We start from the raw sequence: 22,482 nt of genomic DNA, 5'->3' as shown, positions 1-22,482 counted from the left end.
TTTCACAACCTTCTTACTGCAGCTTTGTAAAATACATTCAATATTGTACATATGATTCGCATGAGTCCCAAAACATTCATAGAACAATGCAAATTGTTCACAAATTTAACCTAAACTCAAAGACAAGGTTACTGATGTTAGTACAACATGTACAGTCACAAAACCAGAGGTTTAAGCTTTCAATAAAGTGGACCAATTAGTGTAATTTTAATCTCAATTTACAAAAAAATATATCTTTTAAGTTGTCTTTTTAAAAATATTCCCAAAAAAAAATCTGTTTGGATTATTGGTAGGATTATTATTTTGGAATGCTTGTTCATCTATCTCAGTAAGTTTTTTTTTACAGGGGCAGGAGTGGCGTCTGAGAAGGAAGGGGTTCCTGTTTCTTCTCCCCCACCACAGCAGATGCATTAGTTTGAGTTGTACAGCAGCAGCGAGTCAGCAAACAGGTAGGCAACTAATCAAATTGAAGCATTCACACACAACAAACCAGGTAGTTAAAAGCAAGTAAAATCCTAGACCTTTAATTTAAAATTTCAGAAAGCAAAATGAATGCATGATGGTATTAAGACAGTAGCCAAAATAAATTTACTTTTGAAATTGAAAATCTTTTTTAAAAATGTGAATTTTTTCAGAATTGTGAATAAATTTGATGTTCCATAAATATAAAATTAGTGTTATAGACACAGTGAGACTGCTTGAAAGGCAGTGACCTTCGCAGTAATCATAAAGTTATATAACCAATAGACACCTAGCTACGCCAAAAAGCTGCAATTTTTTCAAGAGCTTTTACAACAAGACCAACCACAATAGGGTGGAAGTTCTCATCAATTCATTATTGCAAGGGAGCACCTCCAGAGAACACCCTATCGAAAAGCATAGGCTCACTGGCAGCAATTTCTAAGTTTTCATATCACTGGATTCTGGGCATGTCTGAACTCCTGAAATTGCTGTCAGTTTCAGTGGAGGAATGACAAACGCTGACAGTTTCTTCATCATTGCCACAGCAAAATAATGGCCAATGTTTGAGACTGACGTTGGTATTTGCGAAGAATTTCTGCAGTGAATGCTGGAAATACTCAGCAGGCCAAGCAGCATCTGTGGAGATTAAAACAGATTTAACATTTCATGTTAGTGACCTTTCATCAGAACTGGAAAATATTATAGATGCAACAGGTTTTAAGAACAGGGGTTAATGCAACACCTTACGGGACAGACACTTATTTGGACATTATAGAAGTATTGCTGTCATGGTTTAGGGTTCTGTGACTTAACGGCTGTTTTTTCAACAGAGGAAGATATATAAGTCAAAAACCTGGAAAAACTCAGCAAGTCTGGCAGCATCAGCAGAGAAGAAAAGAGTTGACGTTTCGAGTCCTCATGATCCTTCGACAGAACTTGAGTTCGAGTCCAAGAAAGAGTTGAAATATATGCTGGTTTAAGGTGTGTGGTTGGCGGGGGGGGGGGGGGTGCAGAGAGAGAGGGAGAGAGAGAGGTGGAGGGGGTTGGTGTGGTTGTAGGGACAAACAAGCAGTGATAGAAGCAGATCATCAAAAGATGTTTTTGTTCTTTTTTGTTTTTTTTTGGTTTTTTTTGGTGTTTTTTTTGGTGTTTTTTTGTTTTTTTTTTAAGATATAAGTAATGGGTCAACACCACTGCTTTTTTTTAACCTATGTCAATGACTTAGACTTACAGCACAGGGCACAATGTCAAAATTTGCAGATGACACAGAACTTGGAAGCATAGGAAAACAATGATTGTGATTGACTTCAAGAGGACATAGACAAGCTGGTGGGGTGGGCGGACACGTGGTAGGTGAAATTTAATGAAAAAAAGCACAAAGTGAAACATTTTGTAAGAGAACAAGGAGAGGCAATATAAACTAAAAGAGTACAATTCTAAAGCGGGTGCAGGAACAAAGGCCTGTGGGACAGATGTGCACAAATTGTTGAAGGTGGCACGGGAGGTTGAGAGTGCAGTTGAAAAGTATTAAGTGGTCCTGAGTTTAATAAAAAGAGGCATGGGGGGTTACCATAGACCAGAAACTGAACTGGACTAGCTATATAAATACTGTGGCTACAAGAGCAGGTCAGAGGCTAGGAATCTTGCAGCTAGTAACTCGCTTCTCGACTCCCCAAAGCCTATCCATCATCTACAAGGCACAAGTCAGGACTTGATGGAATACTCTCCACTTGCCTGGATGAATGCAGCTCCAACAACTCTTCAAGAAGCTTGACACCATTCCACTTGATTGGCTCCCCACCCACAAACATTTGTTTCCTCCATCATCGACGCACAGTGGCAGCAGTGTGTTCCATTGACAAGAAGCACTGCAGGAACTCACCAAGTCTCCTTACACAGCACCTTCCAAACCTACGACCACTACCATCTAGAAGGACAAGGGCTGTAGATACATGGGAACATCACCACCTGGAAATTCCCCTCCAAGCTACTCACCATCCTGACTGGGAAATATATCACCGTTCCTTCACTGTCCGTGGGTCAAAATCCTGGAACTTCCTCCCTAACAGTACTGTGCCTACCTAGACCACATGGACAACAGTGGTTCAAGAAGGCAGCTCATTACCATCTTCACAAGAGCAATTAGGGATGGGTAATAAATGTTGACTGACCCAGTGACACCCACATCCCATGAATGAATAATAAAAAAGAGTGCAGAAGCTAGAAATTATGAACCACCTTGATAAAACATTCTTTGAGTCTCAACTGGAGTATTTTGTCCAATTCTGGGCACACTTTAGGAAGGATGTGAAGGTTTAGATAAGGTGCAGAAAAGATTTAAGAGAATAGTCCTGGGTATGAAGGACTTCAGTTATGAGGATTGACTGGGGGAGTTGGGGTTTTTCACCCTAAAGGAGGGAGATTTAACGAAGATATTCAAAATCATGACCAGTCTGGATAAAGTAGACAGAGAGAAACTGCTCCCATTAGCACCTTTGTCTTAACCGTTTTGAGATTTATGAATAAGGAGTGGGATGCTTTTGAAACAATCAATGCTGACAGCAGGTGTGGAATCTTACAACCAACAGCAGAGCCATTTCCAGATCTCAAATCCGACAGTGAACAGTGTGCCCAGCAGCTGCCCTTTACCTGAGCAAAGCAATCATTATCCTGCCGTTAGGCTCCCAAATCAATTAGGCAGGGACAGCAGGATAACACATTCAGTCAAAAGGATTTCCAAAGGGCCAGTAAGGAACACTCACCAGCATTTGGATTTTTGGTGCTGCAGCTGCAACAGAGGTGGAGAAAAGACCTGGGAAGGCTGCTCCCACCCTGGTCAGGGGTCTCACTCTTATCTGCAGGATTTGAGAGGCTGCAGTGAGGTGATATCGCCCAAGGCGGGAGGAGGCAGCCAACAGCAGATGGTGAAATTTGAATCCAACAAAAATCTTTAAAAGTCTAATGATGACCATTAACGAAACCATCGCCAATTGTTGTAAAAGCCCCATCTGGTTCACTGATGTCCTTTAGGGAAGGAAATCTGCTGTCCTTACCTAGTCTGGCTTACATGTGACTCCAGACCCACAGCGGTGTGGTTGACCTTAATGCTCTCTGACAAAGGAAATCAGGAATAGGCAATAAATTCTGGCCTAGTCAGCAACATCCAAATCCCATTAACAAATTTTTTAAAAAAACTTTGTGGATGGAAATGGCCAAGAAAGTAAGCAGCAGTGTGGTCCCTCCAACCTAGAAACAGTGCACCAAGATGATCTAGGACCTCAGGAGGGCATGACAAGCGTGTGTCATAACACTTTCAGGTGCTAAGTCCTACACTCTGATCTGCTCATCATTCTCTGGTGCAGCAGTCCTCAAGTCAACACATCTTGTAGCTCCACTCATTCCTCTCTCTCCAGACACCTCACATCCTCATTTGAATAGCTAACCCTCACCCAGTTGTCCTCTTGCGTCAATGCCTCAGTTACCCTCCACAAATGGTGTTCTCCCTCTTCTCTACACAAGCCATTACAACCACTCACACCTCTTTCCAGGAGTAAAAAGCACGCAGCTTGCCAAGAGGTGCAGGTTGCTGGGTGGCCCGCCAGTGACTGGCATATTGAAAGCCACAGCCAGTCTATGCTCACTTACCCCAGTGGAAAGAAGGTCTTGTTCTAAGGGGCTGAAAATGTCAGCAGCAATCTGCCACGAGAACCTCAGCCTCCTCAGGCACTATCACTTAGACATATAGAAAGCTGATCCTCTGCCTGCAGATCCTGTGTTGGGGGTCTCACCTCCTAACTGGATCGGTGTCTATTCATCTCTTTTGAAATCTATGCTCACTTCTTTTACACTCTATCTACATTGATGGTAATTTTGTCCTTGATTAAACTAATTGGTCTGTAATTAGTCAGATTAATTCAGTTTCCCTTTATAAAAACAAAATGGCCAATACAATAGCCAATTTCCAGTTTCCGGCCATAAATATTTTTCTGTAATTTTACAATCTCTTTTTTCAAACAAAATATTGCCCTGTAGTAGGGTGCCAATTTCTGCTTTCACCTTACTTCAGCTAGCTCACTTCTCAGCTTTTTAAAAATCCACCCAAACCCAACTTTCTTTTTTGTACTTATCCCATTTTTACTTTGATTTTAAACCTAATTATACACTGATCACTATTCTCAAGGTGCTCACCCCCTTTAGATCACGTACCTGATCTGCTTCATTCCTTCCAACCAGATCCAGCAACACTTCTGCACTTGTAGGTTTAATATGCCGCTCAAGGGAGAAGACCTATACACATTTCAGAAATTCCATTCTTTTTTCTCCATTTACTCACCTATATACTTCTGGATCCTGCCATTGTTCTAGTGGATACAGAAGTGTGTGTCATATTCAATAAAAAGCAGGCCACCACTTGTTTAAGGAAGGAACCAATTAACATTGAATCATAGTTGATACTTATAACAGATCCAAATTTGTGACCAACTCTATGATAAAATCAGGACAAACAGCCCCTAAAGGTAAGACTTATTTATGCTTTCCATCAGTAATCACCCAAACACCACATGAGGATGCATGGTCTGTCAAATCTCTCAAAATAAATGGCAGAACATCACAAAACTTGTTCAGAAAAACACACACAAACTGGATGACTAATGAATTCAAAAACAGAATTACCTGGAAAAACTCAGCAGGTCTGGCAGCATCGGCGGAGAAGAAAAGAGTTGACGTTTCGAGTCTTCAGGACCCTTCTGTTCTGTTGAAGGGTCATGAGGACTCGAAACATCAACTCTTTTCTTCTCCGCCGATGCTGCCAGACCTGCTGAGTTTTTCCAGGTAATTCTGTTTTTGTTTTGGATTTCCAGCATCCGCAGTTTTTTTGTTTTTATGACTAATCAATTATTGCTTATACTTTATCATGTGATAGACCCTGAACTCCAATTTTAAAAGGTTTCACTAATGTAAACAATATTTATCTTAATTCAATTGCACGATTTCATAACCAAACTATTAAAAGCACCCAGTAATAGTGGTTGAAACGGTCTGGTATTAACCAGTTCCCCTTGTGCTGTATAAATAAATTACATATTAGGGGGCATGGGTATGCAAACTCATCGATCACAAGTAGACAGCACCCCAAATCTGGCAACAAGATCCAAATTCCGCAAAAAAGTTTGCTCACCAGACAGCCAAAACTGAAGTTCAAAGAACCACCCACAATTTGAAGAACAAATAGTGGTCAGAGAAGGCCGAGGAAACTGAACTCCATGCTGATGTGCATGACAAATGCATTTTTTCAAGGCACTTTTTACTTTTAGCAGAACTGGAGAGATATACCTCACAGGTATAAACTGTCCTTTAAGCAGACATTCCGCTCTTCAAGAATCAGTCCTTGTTAGCTCCCAAGAGTTTACTTCTGATCTTTTACTTTCCCAGCTTGGAAACTTATAACTCCCAAACTGTCTTTCACAACGTGAATTTTCCTGGAGACTCTAGCTGATCAAGGCAAATCTTCCAGCCTCGTTTTAACTCCTCACGATTTGGGTCTGCCCAATCAGAGTGCAATCACCCGCGTTCATGCATGGTAATCCATAGAGACTTTCAGCCTCTGGTTGCTCTCTTTAACAGAGCATAGCAAACTAATCTGAGAGTGTTTTCAGGGGTATTTTAGAAAATCTTCCCTTCTCAAAGCCCAACTCCATGGCAACGTGAATCACATAGGCCTTGTATCAGATGGGAATACTGATTAGTTATCCTTTATACTCCAAATCTTTTTCATCTTGGAAGTTAATGGACAGTTAATAGCACAACCAGTGAACAGATTTCTTACCACTTTTTGGGACTTGGAAGACACAGTCCATTCACTGCTAGCACACAGGACATTGCCATTGTCTCCAAGTGTTAACACTTGCACCTACTTTCCAGTAAAACAATTTGGGCTCCCTTTAATCTCTAGGAATAAAACATTCATTGCTATCAGGCAGACTTCAGGTCAGGTCACATGACACCCTTCATTTTACCTTAAAGGCACAGTCCCAAAACAACATTATAAACCTCATAACTGTATCAAAGATGGCAAGACTCCTCTCAAAGAAATGAAAAATATGAATGCCCACTGGAAAGGGCACTTTATAAAACTACTCAATCAGAATTCCAGAGTGGACATGCACCTCCACATGCTAGAGGACCTCTCATAACATGCAATAAGTGAACTAGATAATGATTCAATGTTCAAGTGATAGCTGCTGTCAACCAGATGGGAAACAACAAAGCTTCTGGTCCTGACAATATCCCTGTGGAAGTACTGAAACAGAGGAGACATATTGATTTTTTGGATACATGCCCTACTTGTGATAAAAACAAAAAACTGTGGATGCTGGAAATCCAAAACAAAAACAGAATTACCTGGAAAAACTCAGCAGGTCTGGCAGCATCGCGGAGAAGAAAAAAGTTAACGTTTCGAGTCCTCATGACCCTTCAACAGAACTGAGTGAAATTAGGAGAGGGGTGAAATATAAGCTGGTTTAAAGGAGGGGGGATGTGGGTGTTGTTGGGACAAGCAAGCAGTGATAGAAGGAGATAACCAAAAGATGTCACAGACAAAAGAACAAAGAGGTGTTGAAGGTGGTGATATTATCTAAACAAATGTGCTAATTAAGAATGGATGGCAGGACACACAAGGTACAGCTCTAGTGGGGGTGGGGTGGAATAAGACTAACCAGGCATAAAAGGTATAGATTTAAAAATAATGGAAATAGGTGGGAAAAGAAAAATCTATATAAATTATTGGAAAAAGCAAAAGGGAGGGGGAAGAAACGGAAAGGGGGTGGGGATGGAGGAGGAAGTTCAGGATCTAAAGTTGTTGAATTCAATATTCAGTCCGGAAGGCTGTAAAGTGCCTAGTCGGAAGATTAGGTGTTGTTCCTCCAGTTTGCGCTGAGCTTCACTGGAACAATGCAGCAAGCCAAGGACAGACATGTGGGCAAGAGAGCAGGGTGGAGTGTTAAAATGGCAAGCGACAGGGAGGTTTGGGTCTTTTTTGCGGACAGACCGCAGGTGTTCTGCAAAGCGGTCACCCAGTTTGCGTTTGGTCTCTCCAATGTAGAGGAGACCACATTGGGAGCAACGAATGCAGTAGACTAAGTTGAGGGGGTTGCATCTTTTGCGTTTGCATGGGGAGGTGCCGTAGGTGGGGGGTGAGGAGTAGGGGGTGATGGAGAAGTGGACCAGGGTGTCCCGGAGGGAACGATCTCTACGGAATACCGCCAGGGGGTGGTGAAGGGAAGATGTGTTTGGTGGTGGCATCATGCTGGAGTTGGCGGAAATGGCAGAGGATGATCCTTTGAATGCGGAGGCTGGTGGGGTGATAAGTGAGGACAAGGGAGACCCTATCATGTTTCTAGGAGGGAGGAGAAGGCTTGAGGGCGGATGCACGGGAGATGGGCCGGACACAGTTGAGGGCCCTGTCAACGACTGTGGGTGGAAAACCTCGGTTAAGGAAGAAGGAGGACATGTCAGAGGAACTGTTTTTGAAGGTGCTACCTTCAAAATGATGCTACCTTCAAAAACAGTTCCTCTGACATATCCTCCTTCTTCCTTAACCGAGGTTTTCCATCCACGGTCGTTGACAGGGTCCTCAACCGTGTCCGGCCCATCTCCCGCGCATCCGCCCTCACGCCTTCTCCTCCCTCCTAGAAACATGATAGGGTCTCCCCTTGTCCTCACTTATCACCCCACCAGCCTCCGCATTCAAAGGATCATCCGCCATTTCTGCCAACTCCAGCATAATGCCACCACCAAACACATCTTCCCTTCACCACTCCCTGGCGGCATTCCGTAGGGATCGTTCCCTCCGGGACACCCTGGTCCACTCCTCCATCACCCCCTACTCCTCAACCCCCACCTACGGCACCTCCCCATGCAAATGCAAAAGATGCAACCCCCCCAACTTAGTCTACTGCATTCATTGCTCCCAATGTGGTCTCCTCTACATTGGAGAGACCAAACGCAAACTGGGTGAGCGCTTTGCAGAACACCTGCGGTCTGTCCGCAAGAAAGACCCAAACCTCCCTGTCGCTTGCCATTTTAACACTCCACCCTGCTCTCTTGCCCACATGTCTGTCCTTGGCTTGCTGCATTGTTCCAGTGAAGCCCAACGCAAACTGGAGGAACAGCATCTAATCTTCCGACTAGGCACTTTACAGTCTTCCGGACTGAATATTGAATTCAACAACTTTAGATCCTGAACTTCCTCCTCCATCCCCACCCCCTTTCCATTTCTTCCCCCTCCCTTTTGTTTTTTCCAATAATTTATATAGATTTTTCTTTTCCCACCTATTTCCATTATTTTTAAATCTATACTTTTTATGCCTGATTAGTCTTAATCCACCCCACCCCCACTAGAGCTGTACCTTGTGTGTCCTGCCATCCATTCTTAATTAGCACATTTGTTTAGAAAATATCACCACCTTCAACACCTCTTTGTTCTTTTGTCTGTGACATCTTTTGGTTATCTCCTCTATCACTGCTTGCTTGTCCCAACAACACCCACATCCCCCCTCCTTTAAACCAGCTTATATTTCACCCCTCTCCTAATTTCACTCAGTTCTGTTGAAGGGTCATGAGGACTCGAAACGTTAACTTTTTTCTTCTCCGCCGATGCTGCCAGACCTGCTGAGTTTTTCCAGATAATTCTGTTTTTGTTTTGCCCTATTTGTGACCCTCTGGCAGAATGAAGAAATTCCAAATCACCTTAGAGGCGCCATGATGATCACAATCTTCAAGGAGGCAGGTCAAACCGTAGCAATCACAAGGGTTTAGGCATTACTCTCAGCTGTTGGTAAAGTCCTAGCTAGGTTATTTTATAATCGTCTCTCTCTCTCTAGTTGCAAAGGAGGTCCTTCCAGAGTCCCAGTGTGACTTCCGCCCCATCAAAAGGAACAACTGACATGACCTTCACAGGATGCCAACTTCAGGAAAAGCACAGAGAACAAAACATGCCTTTTTACATGGCTTTCTTTGATCTCACAAAAGCCTTCAACTCAGTGAGTTGATCTGCCTTATGGAAGGTACTACAGCGATATGGATGCCCAGCTAAGTTCACAAATATTATACAACTCCTATATGACAATATGCAATTCCTATATTAACACTACTAAACAATGACTCCAATCTGAACCCCTTCCCTATTAAAACAAGCGCAAACAGGAGTGTCCCATTGTACGAACACGATTCTTAATTTTTCTGGCAGCAACACTAAAGCTTGCTACCAAAAAGCTCCCTCAAGGTGTGGTACTAAACTATTGCAGGAACGGTAAACTCTTCAACCTCAAGCAACTGAAGACCACAAGACAACAACCACTGTAATAGAACTACAGTATGCTGACAATGCAGAAGTCGCTGAAGACTCTGAAGAAGAGCTGCAGCTCAGATTTTCCAGCCAGCAGAAATGCAGAGATGCACACTGCTAACCATGATTAAAACTGCATCCTTACCTTTTGCCATAGGAGGATTAGGGGCTTCCAATCCCGGCTACAGGATCCAGCCACTAGGAGTACTGGTGAGGCACAGAAGCACTGAGGCCACAACCCCTGGTCATAGTGGAAGAAACATCCCTCAAGGTCAAGCAGCTTTTCAGTCTTCTGGTGAGTGCTTTTTAAATTTCTTAGTCTTTTTTTAAAAATAATTTCCAATCTTTTAAAGACTTAACTGTTTTTATGAGTTTGTCTTTACTGTAAGTTAACATAGAGAAGTTTTGAATTGAATTACAAAAGTTCTTTTGATGAAAAATGGTCAAGTACATTAAGTCTTTGACTGCATTGATTTTAAAATTTGTTTACCCAATAGATTAGAACTAGACAATGTTATTCCCAAATGCACTAGGGCTTTGAATGCACTGATTTTTTTTTTATATTATAGAAGGGATGGAGTTGCAGTAGACAAGGGCTGTACACTAGTGGGGTGGTGGGTGGGTTGGGCAGAAGGATGGAGTGGTACTGGTGGTTGAGCAGGCTGTTATTTGTTCAGCATTTACTCTTAAATAAATTTTGAGGTTTTCCCGAAACAGCTTCTGCTGTTAATCACTTTCAGCCCAGATCCGACTCCTATGATTAAGAGTGCGGGTATCCTAGAGAAAATTTCCGGGCAAGTTCAGGATATTTAGCCCAAGTCCACAATGGCAGGATCTATGTCAAAGGCATCCATGCAGGTTTCCAGGCAGCATATCGCAGCCCAATGAAAGTTTGAAATTCCCAGTTAAGTACCGTGCATATGCGCCCATCAGGACTTTCTTTGGGTCCCGACACCGAATGTCTGAAAGTTCACCATTAATTCAATCAGAAGATCCCAGCCTATAAGATTCACCAAGGCCTATAAGAACATGGGATTTTCCCTGAACATCAAGACCACCAAGATCCTCTACCAAACCACACTAAATGTATCAAATCCAATGTCTTCAAATTGAGATTCATGGTGAAGTGTTTGGAGAATGTCCCTCACTTCCAATATCTTGGAAGCTACCTATCCCAAAAAGCTGACAATGGTGAAGCTTACACCACTGAACCCAATGTGCCAGCTCAGCCTACAGTAAATGCTTTCAAGTTTGAGAACTGTGATATCAGACCCAACACTATACTCAAAGCCCACACTCTCTACGGTGAAGCTTGGAAAACCTGGGAGACAATATCAAGGCTGTAGAACAGCATCACCAACACTCTCTTACAAAGATCTTGCGAATAATTGGGAGGACAAAAGAACAAAAACGAATGTCCAAGACACAGATGTGCCAAGTATAGGGGCCCTGATAATCTCACTTCAACTGAGATGGACAGGACATGTCGACAGACTCAAGACTGCCCAAACAGATGCTCTACTCAGAGCTACACCCTTCACCAATGGGCCAAAGAAAACATTTCAAAGACAATCTGAAAGCTTCAATGAAAATCTTCTCTATTAACATCAACACCGGAAAGCAGATGCCCAATCACAACCAAAATGGAGATTCATCATTAAAAATTGTCTCGACCTTTCGATACGCTGACATCTCCCTTCCACCAAGCCATCTGCAGGAAAGAATCATCCTCAACATGGGGGATTGCCAATTGAATTAAGGAGTACCATTTGCCACAAATAAAAACAAAAATATTCTGAAAATACTCAGCAAGCCCTTCAGCACCTAAAAAAATATAAGTTATGGATGGAGACCTTTCCTGAAACCTCGTTCTTAAATTGTGACAACTTTATCCTTTATCACATCGTAACTACTGTTAACTGCCAACCTCAGTTAAAGAACAATGTCAAACTTGCTCATTAAAGTACTAACTTATCTTCAATTTTGTTTTCTTGAATCTAACAATGTGCCCCTGAAACGCTGAAAAGGGTATACAAACAAATGAATAAGGAGCAGGAGAAGGCCATTCAGCCCCTTGAGCCTGCCCTGCCATTCAATAAAATCATGACTGATCTCATTGTGGCCTCAACTCCACATTCCTTCCTAACCCCTGTACTCTTTGACTCCCTTGTTAATCAAAAATGTATCTAACTTAGCCTTAAAAATATTCAATGATCCTGCCTCCACCACTCTCTGGGGGAAGAGAGACTCTCGATCCTCGAAAAAAATTTCTCATCTTCATCTTAAATGAGAGGCCCCTTGTTTTTAAACTGCTTCCCCTAGTTCTAGTCTCTCTCACAAGGGGAAACATTCTCTCAGCATCCAGCCTATCAAGTCCCCTCAGGATCTTATATGTTTCAATAAGATCACCTCTCATTCTTCTAAATTCCAGTGGATACAGGCCCAACCTGTCCAACCTTTCCTCATAGGATAACCACTTCATCCCAGGAATCAGTTGAGTGAACTTTCTCTGAATTGCTTCAATACAATTATATCCATTCCTAAATGAGAACAAAACTGTACACTGTACTCTAGATGTGGTCACACCAGCACCCTATATAATTGTAGCAAAACATCCCTACTTTTGTATTCCATTCCCCTTGCAATAAACAACAATATTCCATTTGCCTTCCAAATCACTTACTGTACCAGCATACTAACTTTTTGGTATGTACTAGGACATGCAGATCTCTCTCTACCTCAGATTCCTACAATCTCTCTCCATTTAAATAATACGTTGCTTTTCTATCCTTCCTGCCAAAGTGGACAAGGTCACATTTTCCCACATTATACATCATCTGCCAAATTTTTGCTCACTCATTTAACCTATCTATATTCCTTTGCAGACTCCTTATGTCCTCTTCACAACTTACTTTCCTACCTATCTTTGTGTCATCAGCAAAATTTACAACCATACATTTGGTCCCGTCAGCCAAGTCATTATATAAATTGTAAACAGTCAAGGCTCCAGCACTGGTCCCTGTGACACTCCAAGTTACATCGTGCCAACCCGAAATGACCCATTTATGGCTGCTTTACTTCCTGTTAACCGACCAATCCTCTATCCATGCTAATATGTACCCCCTACACCATGATTATGCAGCAACCTTTGATGTGGCACCTTGTCAAATGCCTTCTGGAAATCTAAGTACACCACATCCACAAGTTCCCCTTTAGCTTGTTGCTTCCTCAAAGAGCTCCAACAGGTTAGCCAAGCACCATTTCCCTTTCACAAAAACGTGTTGACTCTGACTGATTGTACTGAGATTTTGTAAGGGCCCCTCTAAAACCTTCTGAATAATAGATTCCAGCATTTTCCCTATGACAGGTCTTAAGGAACTAGCCAATAGGTCCCTGCTTTGTCTCCCTCCCATCTTAAATAGAGGAGTCACATTCACTATTTTTTAAATCTGATGGGACCTTTCCTGAATCTAGGAAATTTTGGAAAATTAAAACCAATGCATCTACTATCACAGCGGTTTCTGCTTTAAAGTCCCTACGGTGAAGTCCATGAAGACCTGGGGGCTTGCCAGCTTTTAATTCTAATAATTTTCTCAGTACACTTTCCCTGGCGATTGTAATGGTTTTAAGTTCTTCCCTTTCACCTCTCAATGCACAATTATTTCTGGGTTGTTATTTGTATCCTTTACAATGAAGACAAATGCAAAATATATTCAATACATCCACCCTTTCCTTATTTTCCATTAATTACCCAGACTCACTCTGTAGAGGACCAAATAACCCATGGCTACAGCTTTACTTTGCTAACAAGCCCCCATATATTCCTTCCTGTATACCCCATCCTCCATTGTGCTTACAGTAAGAGGAACCATGAAATACTCCCTCAAATGACTTCTTACCTTTACTATTCCTGCTCGTTACCCAAACTACATTGCGTGTCTACTGCATAGTGGCAGCATGAACCAGTTAGTTTCAGCTATTGCTCAGATTTTTGAGATATATTCCAGGGTAATCCAAAGGTAGACTGGGCACTTTTCAGGGCCGGAAGTGACGGCCTTAGGCCTGTTCATGAGTGTGTGTGATATACAGTGCAAGATGATCTGATCAAGGTAGCCATTATCCCACAGGGTGCTACTACACCATAGTAACAAGTGGTATTGGCCACTAACAGGATGCTGCTTTCAAGCCAAAAAGACGTTCTGCCTATCATACAAACGAGTAATGTGGTACATGAATTTCAGTACCAGTGTGATGCTAGTTATGTAAGCATACGTCCCAAAGACTGGGCAGATCGTATCAAACAGCATGCCCCAGCCGCTGGTCACAATAGACAAGGCACAGGCCATATCGAACCAGCCTGTGCTTGCAAAACTCGGAACAGTGTCCAATGTTACATGTGGTTCCACGATTAGACAACATTTTCTAAATAATCCTCCGTGTGCTAAGAATTACACTGGCAACCAATTTAAGATTGCCAGTCGGGGTTGCAGTGTGGCGCATTTGCATGTACTGGAAGCTACATATATTAATACACAAAGCCCTGTTCTTTGCAAACAGAAAGAATATGCACCCATGTTGCACCTGTTTCAGCTATACAAAATAAGTGAGTCATTTGCTGACTCATTCCTCAGGGCAATGCCTTAAACAATCAGGGTCAAGCTGCCTGGTTCAAATTTCAAACAATGCTTGTCAGTTAACTGTCAGTCACCATCACTGGTGCTTTCTCCATGGCGATGCCTCTACCAGAGTCCACTTGCCAACCAATCAGCACTCTCTTCTCATACAATATAAATTGTTGTTTTCCCCTTATATTGGCATTCTTGCATAGTGTCCTAAGGAGTACAAGACGAAAAGCTTTGACATGTCTCTTTTTCCAGCAATACTCAAGTTCTATACTACCAAACAACTATGGGAGAAATATATTTACCCAACTGCTTCAGAATGATTATGATATCAGGTTAGATAGGCATAAATTTTACAAGAGACTGAATCACATAACAATCAAGATGGAGCATCAGATCTGGTAGGAGGGGAGAATGAGATTTGAAATCTTCCATGTCAACTAGAATATCTATTCACAAGGACAAATTCAATTGTTAGGATTCTGACAGCAGCAGCTGGACCAGGGAAAAGTAACTAAGAGTTTTCAAAGATTATTTTAGTCAAAACCAGATAGAACTAGTTACAGTGTATAAATAGATGCAGAGCATTCTGCAAGTAGTAGATGTGAGGAAGTGGTCATCAGAAGAGCAGAACGATCTTGTGATCATTCAAGCATGGTCTCCTGGAGTTTACATGATTGCCTTCGATGAGTGGAGAGGAATTTCACTAAGATTTTCCTAAATTGGCCTAAAGTTTCTTATTTCCAATATCATTTGATTTTGTGACTGTGTTGGGACGGAGTGAGCTTAATGGTGTTTACAAGCTGTGCAGGTTGGAGGTGGGCCAGGTTGCCAAGCCAACTTGTCTTTTTTGGTCCTTTTCATATGCTCCTGATATTTTTTCCCACTCAAAGACCTTTTTTTCCCTCAAACTGAAGAAGTGCAGGCCATTAATGCTGGAAAACTAAGCACAGTTTCAGTATCAAACACTCCCAAAGCAATAGTACAATATTAAGTTAAGAGTAAAGCTCAACAAGCTCTGACACCACCTAATTGCACCAGAATGATGTCCTTTTCCTATGGCAGCTATCCTTATGATCAGAGGAAGATTATTAATTTCTAAAAAATTGATCGTATGGTTAGTTGAGTAGACCATAAGACATAGGAGCATAAATTAGGCCATTTGGCCCATTGTGTCTGCTCCGCCATTCAATTATGGCCGATAGGTTTCTCAGCCCGATTCTCCCGCCTTCTCCCTGTAACCTTTGATCCCCTTACCAATCAAAAACCTATCTATCTTGGTCTTAAATACACTCAATGATCTGGCCTCCACAGCCTTCTGTGGAAATGAATTCCATAGATTCACCACTCTCTGGCTAAAGAACTTTCTCCTCATCTCTGTTCTAAAAGATCTTCCCTTTACTCTGAGGCTGTGCCCTCGGGTCCTAGTCTCTCCTCCTAATGGAAATATCTTCTCCACGTCCACTCTATCCAGGCCTTTCAGTATTCTGTAAGTTTCAATCAGATCCCCCCTCATCCTTCTAAACTCCATCGAGCATAGACCCAGAATCTTCAAACGTTCCTCATATGTTAAGCCTTTCATTCCTGGGATCGTTCTCGTGAGCCTCCTCTGGACCCTCTCCAGGGCCAGAACATCCAATCTGAGATATAGGGCCCAAAATTGCTCACAATATTCTAAATGTGGTCTGACCAGAGCCTTATAAAGCCTCAGCAGCACATCCCTGCTTTTATATTCTAGTCCTCTCAAAATAAATGCCAACATTGCATTTGCCTTCCTAACTACCGACTCAACCTGCAAGTTAACCTTAAGAGAATCCTGGGCTAGGTCTCCCAAGTCCCTTTGCACTCCAGACTTCTGAATTCTCAACCCGTTTAGAAAATACTCTATGCCTCTATTCTTCCTATCAAAGTGCATGACCTCACACTTCCCCACGTTGTATTCCATCTGCCACTTCTTTGCCCATTCTCCTAACCTATCCAAATCCTTCTGCAGCTTCCCCGCCTCCTCAATACTACCCGTCCCTCCACCTATCTTTGTATCATCTGCAAACCTAGCCAGAATGCCCTCAGTTCCTTCATCTAGATCATTAATGTATAAAGTGAAAAGTTGTGCTCCCAACACTGACCCCTGCGGAACTCCACTAGTCACCGGCCGCCATCCTGAGAAGGACCCCCTTATCCCCATTCTCTGCCTCCTGCCAGCCAATCTTCTATCCATGCTAGTACCTTGCCTCTAACACCATGGGCTCTTATCTTACTGAGCAGACTCCTGTGCGACACCTTGTCAAAGGCCTTCTGGAAGTCCAAGTAGATAACATCCATTGGCTCTCCTGTGTCTAACCTACTCATTACCTCCTCAAAGAATTCTCAGGTTTGTCAGGCATGACCTCCCCTTGACGAAACCATGCTGACTTTGCTCTATTTTATCATGCACTTCCAAGTATTCTGAAATCTCATCCTTAATAATGGACTCTAAAATCTTACCAATCACCAAGGTCAGGCTAATCGGCCTGCAATTTCCTGTCTTTTGCCTCACTCCCTTCTTAAACAGAGGGGTTACATTAGCAATTTTCCAGTCCTCTGGGACCCTCCCTGATTCAAGTGATTCCTGAAAGATCACCACTAACGCCTCCACTATCTCTTCAGCTATCTCCTTCAGGACTCTGGGGTGTAATCCATCTGGCCCAGCTGATTTATCCACCTTCAGACCTTTCAGTTTTCCTAGCACCTTCTCCTTGGTAATGGCCACCATACTCACCTCTGCCCCCCCGAATCTCTTGAAATTTGCGGATGTTACTCGTGTCTTCCTCCGTGAAGACTGACACAAAGTACCTATTCAGTTCCTCCGCCATTTCTTTGTTCCCCACTACTACTTCTCCAGCGTCATTTTCCAGCGGTCCAATCTTCACTTTTGCCTCTCTCTTACCCTTTATATATCTAAAAAAACTCTTGCAATCTTTTTTTATATTACTGGCTAGTTTACCCTCATATTTAGTCTTCTTCCTCCTTAATTCTTTTTTAGTTGTCCTCTGTTGGTCTTTGTAGGCTTCCCACTGCTCTTCACCACATTGTATGCTTTCTCTTTAGCTTTTATGCTGTCTCTGATTTCCCTTGTCAGCCACGGTCGCCTCATCCTCCCTTTAGTATGCTTCTTCTTCCTAGGGATGAATTTTTACTGTGTCTCCCAAATTACTCCCAGAAACTCCTGCCATTGCTGTTCCACTGTCTTTCCTGCTAGGCTCATCTCCCAGTCAATTCTGGCCAGCTCCTCCCTCATGCCTCTGTAGTTGCCTTTATTCAACTGAAATACCGTTACAACTGATTCCAGCTTTTTCCTCTCAAATTGCAGGGTAAATTCTATCATATTATGGACACTTCCTCCTAAGGGTTCCTTCATCTTAAGCTCCCTTATCAAATCTGCCTCATTACACATCACTGAATCTAGAATTGCCTGTTCCCTAGTGGGCTCCACCACAAGCTGCTCCAAAAAGCCATCTCGTAGACATTCCACAAATTCCTTTTCTTGGGATCCACTACTAGCCTGATTTTCCCAGTCTACCTGCATATTGAAATCCCCCATGATCACTGTAACCTTGCCTTTCTTACATGCCTTTTCTATCTCCTGGTGTATCTTGTGCCCCACATCCTGACTACTGTTTGGAGGCCTGTACATAACTCCCATTATGGTTTTGTTACCTTTGCAGTTCCTCAACTCTACCCATACAGATTCTAGATCATCTGACCCTATTGATTTCTTGCTATTGATTTAATTTCATTTCTTACTAACAAAGCAACCCCACCCCTTCTGCCAACTTGCCTATCTTTTCGAAAGGATGTATATCCTTGGATATTTAGCTCCCTGTCCTGATTCCCTTGCAGCCATGTCTCCGTGATGCCCACTACATCATGCCTGCCAATTTCAATCTGTGCCACGAGCTCATTTACCTTATTTCGTATACTGCGTGCATTCAGATACAACACCTCAGTCCTGTATTTCTCTTCCCCTTTTCTCATATCGTCCCTTTATCTGATGTGCTTGAAGTTAGATTCCTAGCCCTTTCCAAACAACCTGTCCTATTTTGTGTTCTGGGGACTTTAATAGCCTCTCCTGGGCTCTCCTATCTTTTCAGTTTTTTCATAATTTTCCATGAAGTTGAACCCACCCCCCCACCCGCTAATCTGCTGCTTTGTTTCCCATTAGTCATACTTGTTGGAGTTTTTCCTCCTCCCCCCACCCCCACACCCCACACCCCCCGTTTAAAGTCCTGTTGACCACCCTATTTACCCTTATCGCTAGAACTAGCAAGGCTATGAGTACTTCAAGTCAATGCCCAAAATAAATCGTTTGAGGTTAAAACTGCATTGTTGGATGCAAGAACCCTATATGATGTGACGTTGCATCTATATCCACTGGGAAATGGAATGAAGAGTATTCATAGTTATAGGGAGATCAGGTTTGATGTGTCAATTTCAGTCAGTGAACAACAAGGACAGCCTATATCAAATATTTAAAACGTTGATGCAGTATGGTCTTCTGAGGTTAGGATTAAAGTACATGCGAGCAGAACTCACTTCACTTAATTCTGTTTTGGTGCCTGCTATTCTATCATGATGATGATAAAATGGAACATGCTCATTTCCCAGCATCACAGTGCAAGTACTGTGTCTCAAAACCAGCAATCTCAGAACCAAGTCCATGCCAGATTTCAGGCCTTGCTAGTTTTTGGGTTGGACGAGCCACTTGGAGTGCAGGAAAAGACTGACCACAAAGCCAATAATTAGTCAGCACATCACCACACCAATGCAACACCAAACCAAAAACGTCATTAAGTTATTTACTCATATAGTAGCAATTAAAATTCATGCATGCCCGCTTCAAAAAACATCTAGTTTTCGGATGGCTGAATTTGAGGCACTGTACCTATAATTCAATTTTTTTTTTAAAGAAATATTATAAACACCTTTAAAACCTGGAACAGGTTTTCTTAAACAAGAATGACAATACAGTTTTTAAACTGTACTTAGAAGACGGCAAGTCAAACTAGGATGATTTCCTTTGCTCAAAATATTCTCCAATTTCTCAGAACAAATTTTTAGCCTCAAACATTTTGAAAGGACTTTAAAATAACAAATTTTCTTACTGGAATGTAAACCAAGTCAGTTGTTTCTAGCCAATTTACTGATCTCACAGACAGGGAGAAGTTCTATGTAACTCCAAAGTAAACAAGGACCATGACTGTAGACTCTTCTGAGCACTCATTTAATGATCATAGAAAACCCCAATCCAGGCTAGCCGTATAAATTCCCCAGCCTGTAATATGCTCTTTCCTTTTCCGTGCCATCACAGCCCCACCACCCCCAGATTCAAGAAAGATAATTTTTTCACATTTCTGTGAGAGCCACAGAAAGCCATTTTCTTCCATAAAATAAAATGAGAGAGCTTTCTGGAAAACTGCCCCTAGTTCTTTTTTTCCCTTCTAAACAATCCACACATTGTTAAAAAAAAGCATGACATTGAAGCTTTTCATCTTGCACTCATTAGGACAGATGCAAGAGAGCCAAATTTCAAAGGGAGTAACAATTTATAGCAAATTAGAAAAAGGTGCTGATCGGTTGGCAAGTCAACTGGTCGAGATGTTAGCATGGAGAATGCACCAAGGAACTAGTGTCCCCCATCCCTTTGTTTAATTCAAAAAAGGGGCAATGCACCTCAATGGCAGTGCCTTGACCAACTAGTTGACTTACCAACCAATCAGCACCCTTTTCTCATGCAGTATAAATTGTTGCTTCCTTTGAAATTTGGCATTCTTGCACCTGTCCTGATCAGTGCAAGACGAAAAGCTGCGACTGTATCCTCTTCTTTCAACAATACTCAAAACCACATATTTTAATTTTAATGACTATGAAATGTAACCTGATTGTTAAAATCTTTTACTTCACCAGTAGGTTTTCTATTGCACAAATGGATTCTTGAGCTCTACAAATCAAGATATTTTCAGTACTCTACCTCAAGGCATTCTGCTGCTTACACGACCTCTTGGACAATAAGCAATAGGTTACAAACTGATGCCTGCTATCAAAAAAATGCTGAACATGTAACAGGATACGTGTATAGTTCCATGTATCTTGATTTTGCCATGCTCTGTCTGGTGTAAACCTGTTGAATGCCAGCTCGAAGGTCATCCCATATCTGATCCAGGCCTATCTGCTTAAGCCCATGTGGGTTTTGGCTCTTGTTTGATGACATTTTCTGTTTTCCCTATAGTTTTCTACAGCAAAGTTCACAGGTAATCAAGCTATGTCTCCATGAGATGTAGCAGTATTGAATCCTTTCAACTTTCTGCTCTTAACTGCCGATGAATTTTACTTCCTCCAAAATTGGCCAGACGGACAGTACCTCATCCAACCTGTAACAAAAATAACAGTTTGAAATAAGGAAATTATCTAAATGTTTATAGATTAATGATTATTACAAAAATACTTTCTCAAACTGCATTTCTATTCTTTTGAAGACAGACTTTTTGTACCAGGTTATAATGGTAATATTGTGCATTCAACATCTGAAATTCGTAACATTTTGTGAACCAAATTGTAATTTAGATGTTTTAAAATATAAAGACCATAACTAACAAGTTAATCTGATCTCAGTTTACAGCAAACACTGTAAGGCTTGTTAAGTCCATGCTGTCATCAATCATTGATGCTATTTGATGACATCATATTAGGTCCCTGTGGTGCTAACATAATACACTAATGCCCCATATTAAATACACGAAATACAATTTTGTACTAATTTATGGCATCAATACAATTGGGAGGATGCTTTAAAAAGAACTTCGCAAAATCCATAAATTATAGCAGATTTAATTTTGCCAGCGTTCATAATGGGAATTTGAAGTGGTGAGGATGACCATTAAATATAGACACAAATTGCTAAAAAACACCAAATGTAAAGGAAGCAGATGCGCCATGAGTTCCGAATGGCCATGTATTTGCTGGGTGTGCAGCCTCACAAAAATTGGACCTCGCCTTCAGTCCATCCAAGAATGACAAGAAATTGCTGCACCTGCACTGTTAAAACTATTCTAACTTGGTGCATCATTAAATACCAACCCACAATTTCTGTATGAGCAAGATTTAGGTTCCTGCCATTCAATCTCAAAGGCTGAGAAAGGGAACAATTGGAATTGTGGAGTCTTATTGCTGCAGGTCATAAATTGCTATTTTGTCCTTTGTCTCTTTTTTTTTTAACTCTCTCTCTCTCTCCTATTCCAGTGTTTCCTTCCCTCTTATGTAGCTTGTTTCTAGTTTGACTACCTTCTGCAATTTCCTTCTCTGTTGTTCCTTCATTTCATTCTCTGTTCTTAAATCTCATTGGTCAAGATGACTGTTGGACCCATCATTCTCCAAGTTCCCAGATGTCTCAAAGACCTTATCTTGCCATTATCAACTCGCACTTCCATCAATTTGCACCTCAAAAATGAGCTGAACCTAAGAAGAAAAACTCCAACTCACTTATTCCCCACTCCAGCAAACCTTGGTCCATGTAATCTCAAACATTCCACATGATTCAGAACCAAGCACTGCTTGTGGGGTCGAAGGGTTATTCCATTCCAGTCACAAAGAAGGGGATTTCACTAATCAGATGTTAGTTTGGGGGATCCTATCTACATAGTAAATGTAGCTTTCACCTCAGGGAAGTAACTACAATCAACAGCTCTGTGATCAAGGCCCTCATCTCATCAATTTAAGGAAATAACACCTCTTTCTGACTTAGCATGGTGGATGCTCCTGCAGCAGGTGTGAGTTCATTTTTTTTAAAAAAAGACATCTTAACTAGTTTCACTTAAGTAACTTAGCGAGGCATGGTGAGCAGCCTTTTAAAGAGCCACTAACTAGCATCATTATTATTTCCACATCCAAGAAAAATAGGGACATTGATTTGTTCTCAAGATCAAAAAACTATATACTGCTCTTTCATTCATGCATTTTCAATAAATAAACCAGTTGATGGTCTTGTAGCTGTGACTCATCTCTTTATAGTGCTATTTC

At 41.8% G+C, this 22,482-nt stretch overlaps 1 protein-coding gene across 3 annotated transcripts in view; it reads right to left on the bottom strand.

Annotated features, from left to right (window-relative positions):
• The window catches only part of cul1b (cullin 1b), a 133,150-nt gene that overhangs the window by 78,725 nt on the left and 31,943 nt on the right, over positions 1–22,482 (bottom strand). For all 3 annotated transcript variants that reach the window (XM_041184152.1, XM_041184154.1, XM_041184153.1), the window contains one exon: positions 20,538–20,837. In XM_041184152.1, the coding sequence (XP_041040086.1) occupies positions 20,538–20,677 (140 nt within the window). In that variant the 5' untranslated portion in view covers positions 20,678–20,837. The remainder of the gene's footprint in view (positions 1–20,537; positions 20,838–22,482) is intronic.

The sequence above is a fragment of the Carcharodon carcharias genome, chromosome 3 (assembly GCF_017639515.1).
Source record: "Carcharodon carcharias isolate sCarCar2 chromosome 3, sCarCar2.pri, whole genome shotgun sequence".
In the NCBI taxonomy this organism is placed as follows: Eukaryota; Metazoa; Chordata; class Chondrichthyes; order Lamniformes; family Lamnidae; genus Carcharodon; species Carcharodon carcharias.
Note: the sequence above shows the minus strand (reverse complement) of the source record. Positions and strands in the feature narration are given on the sequence as shown.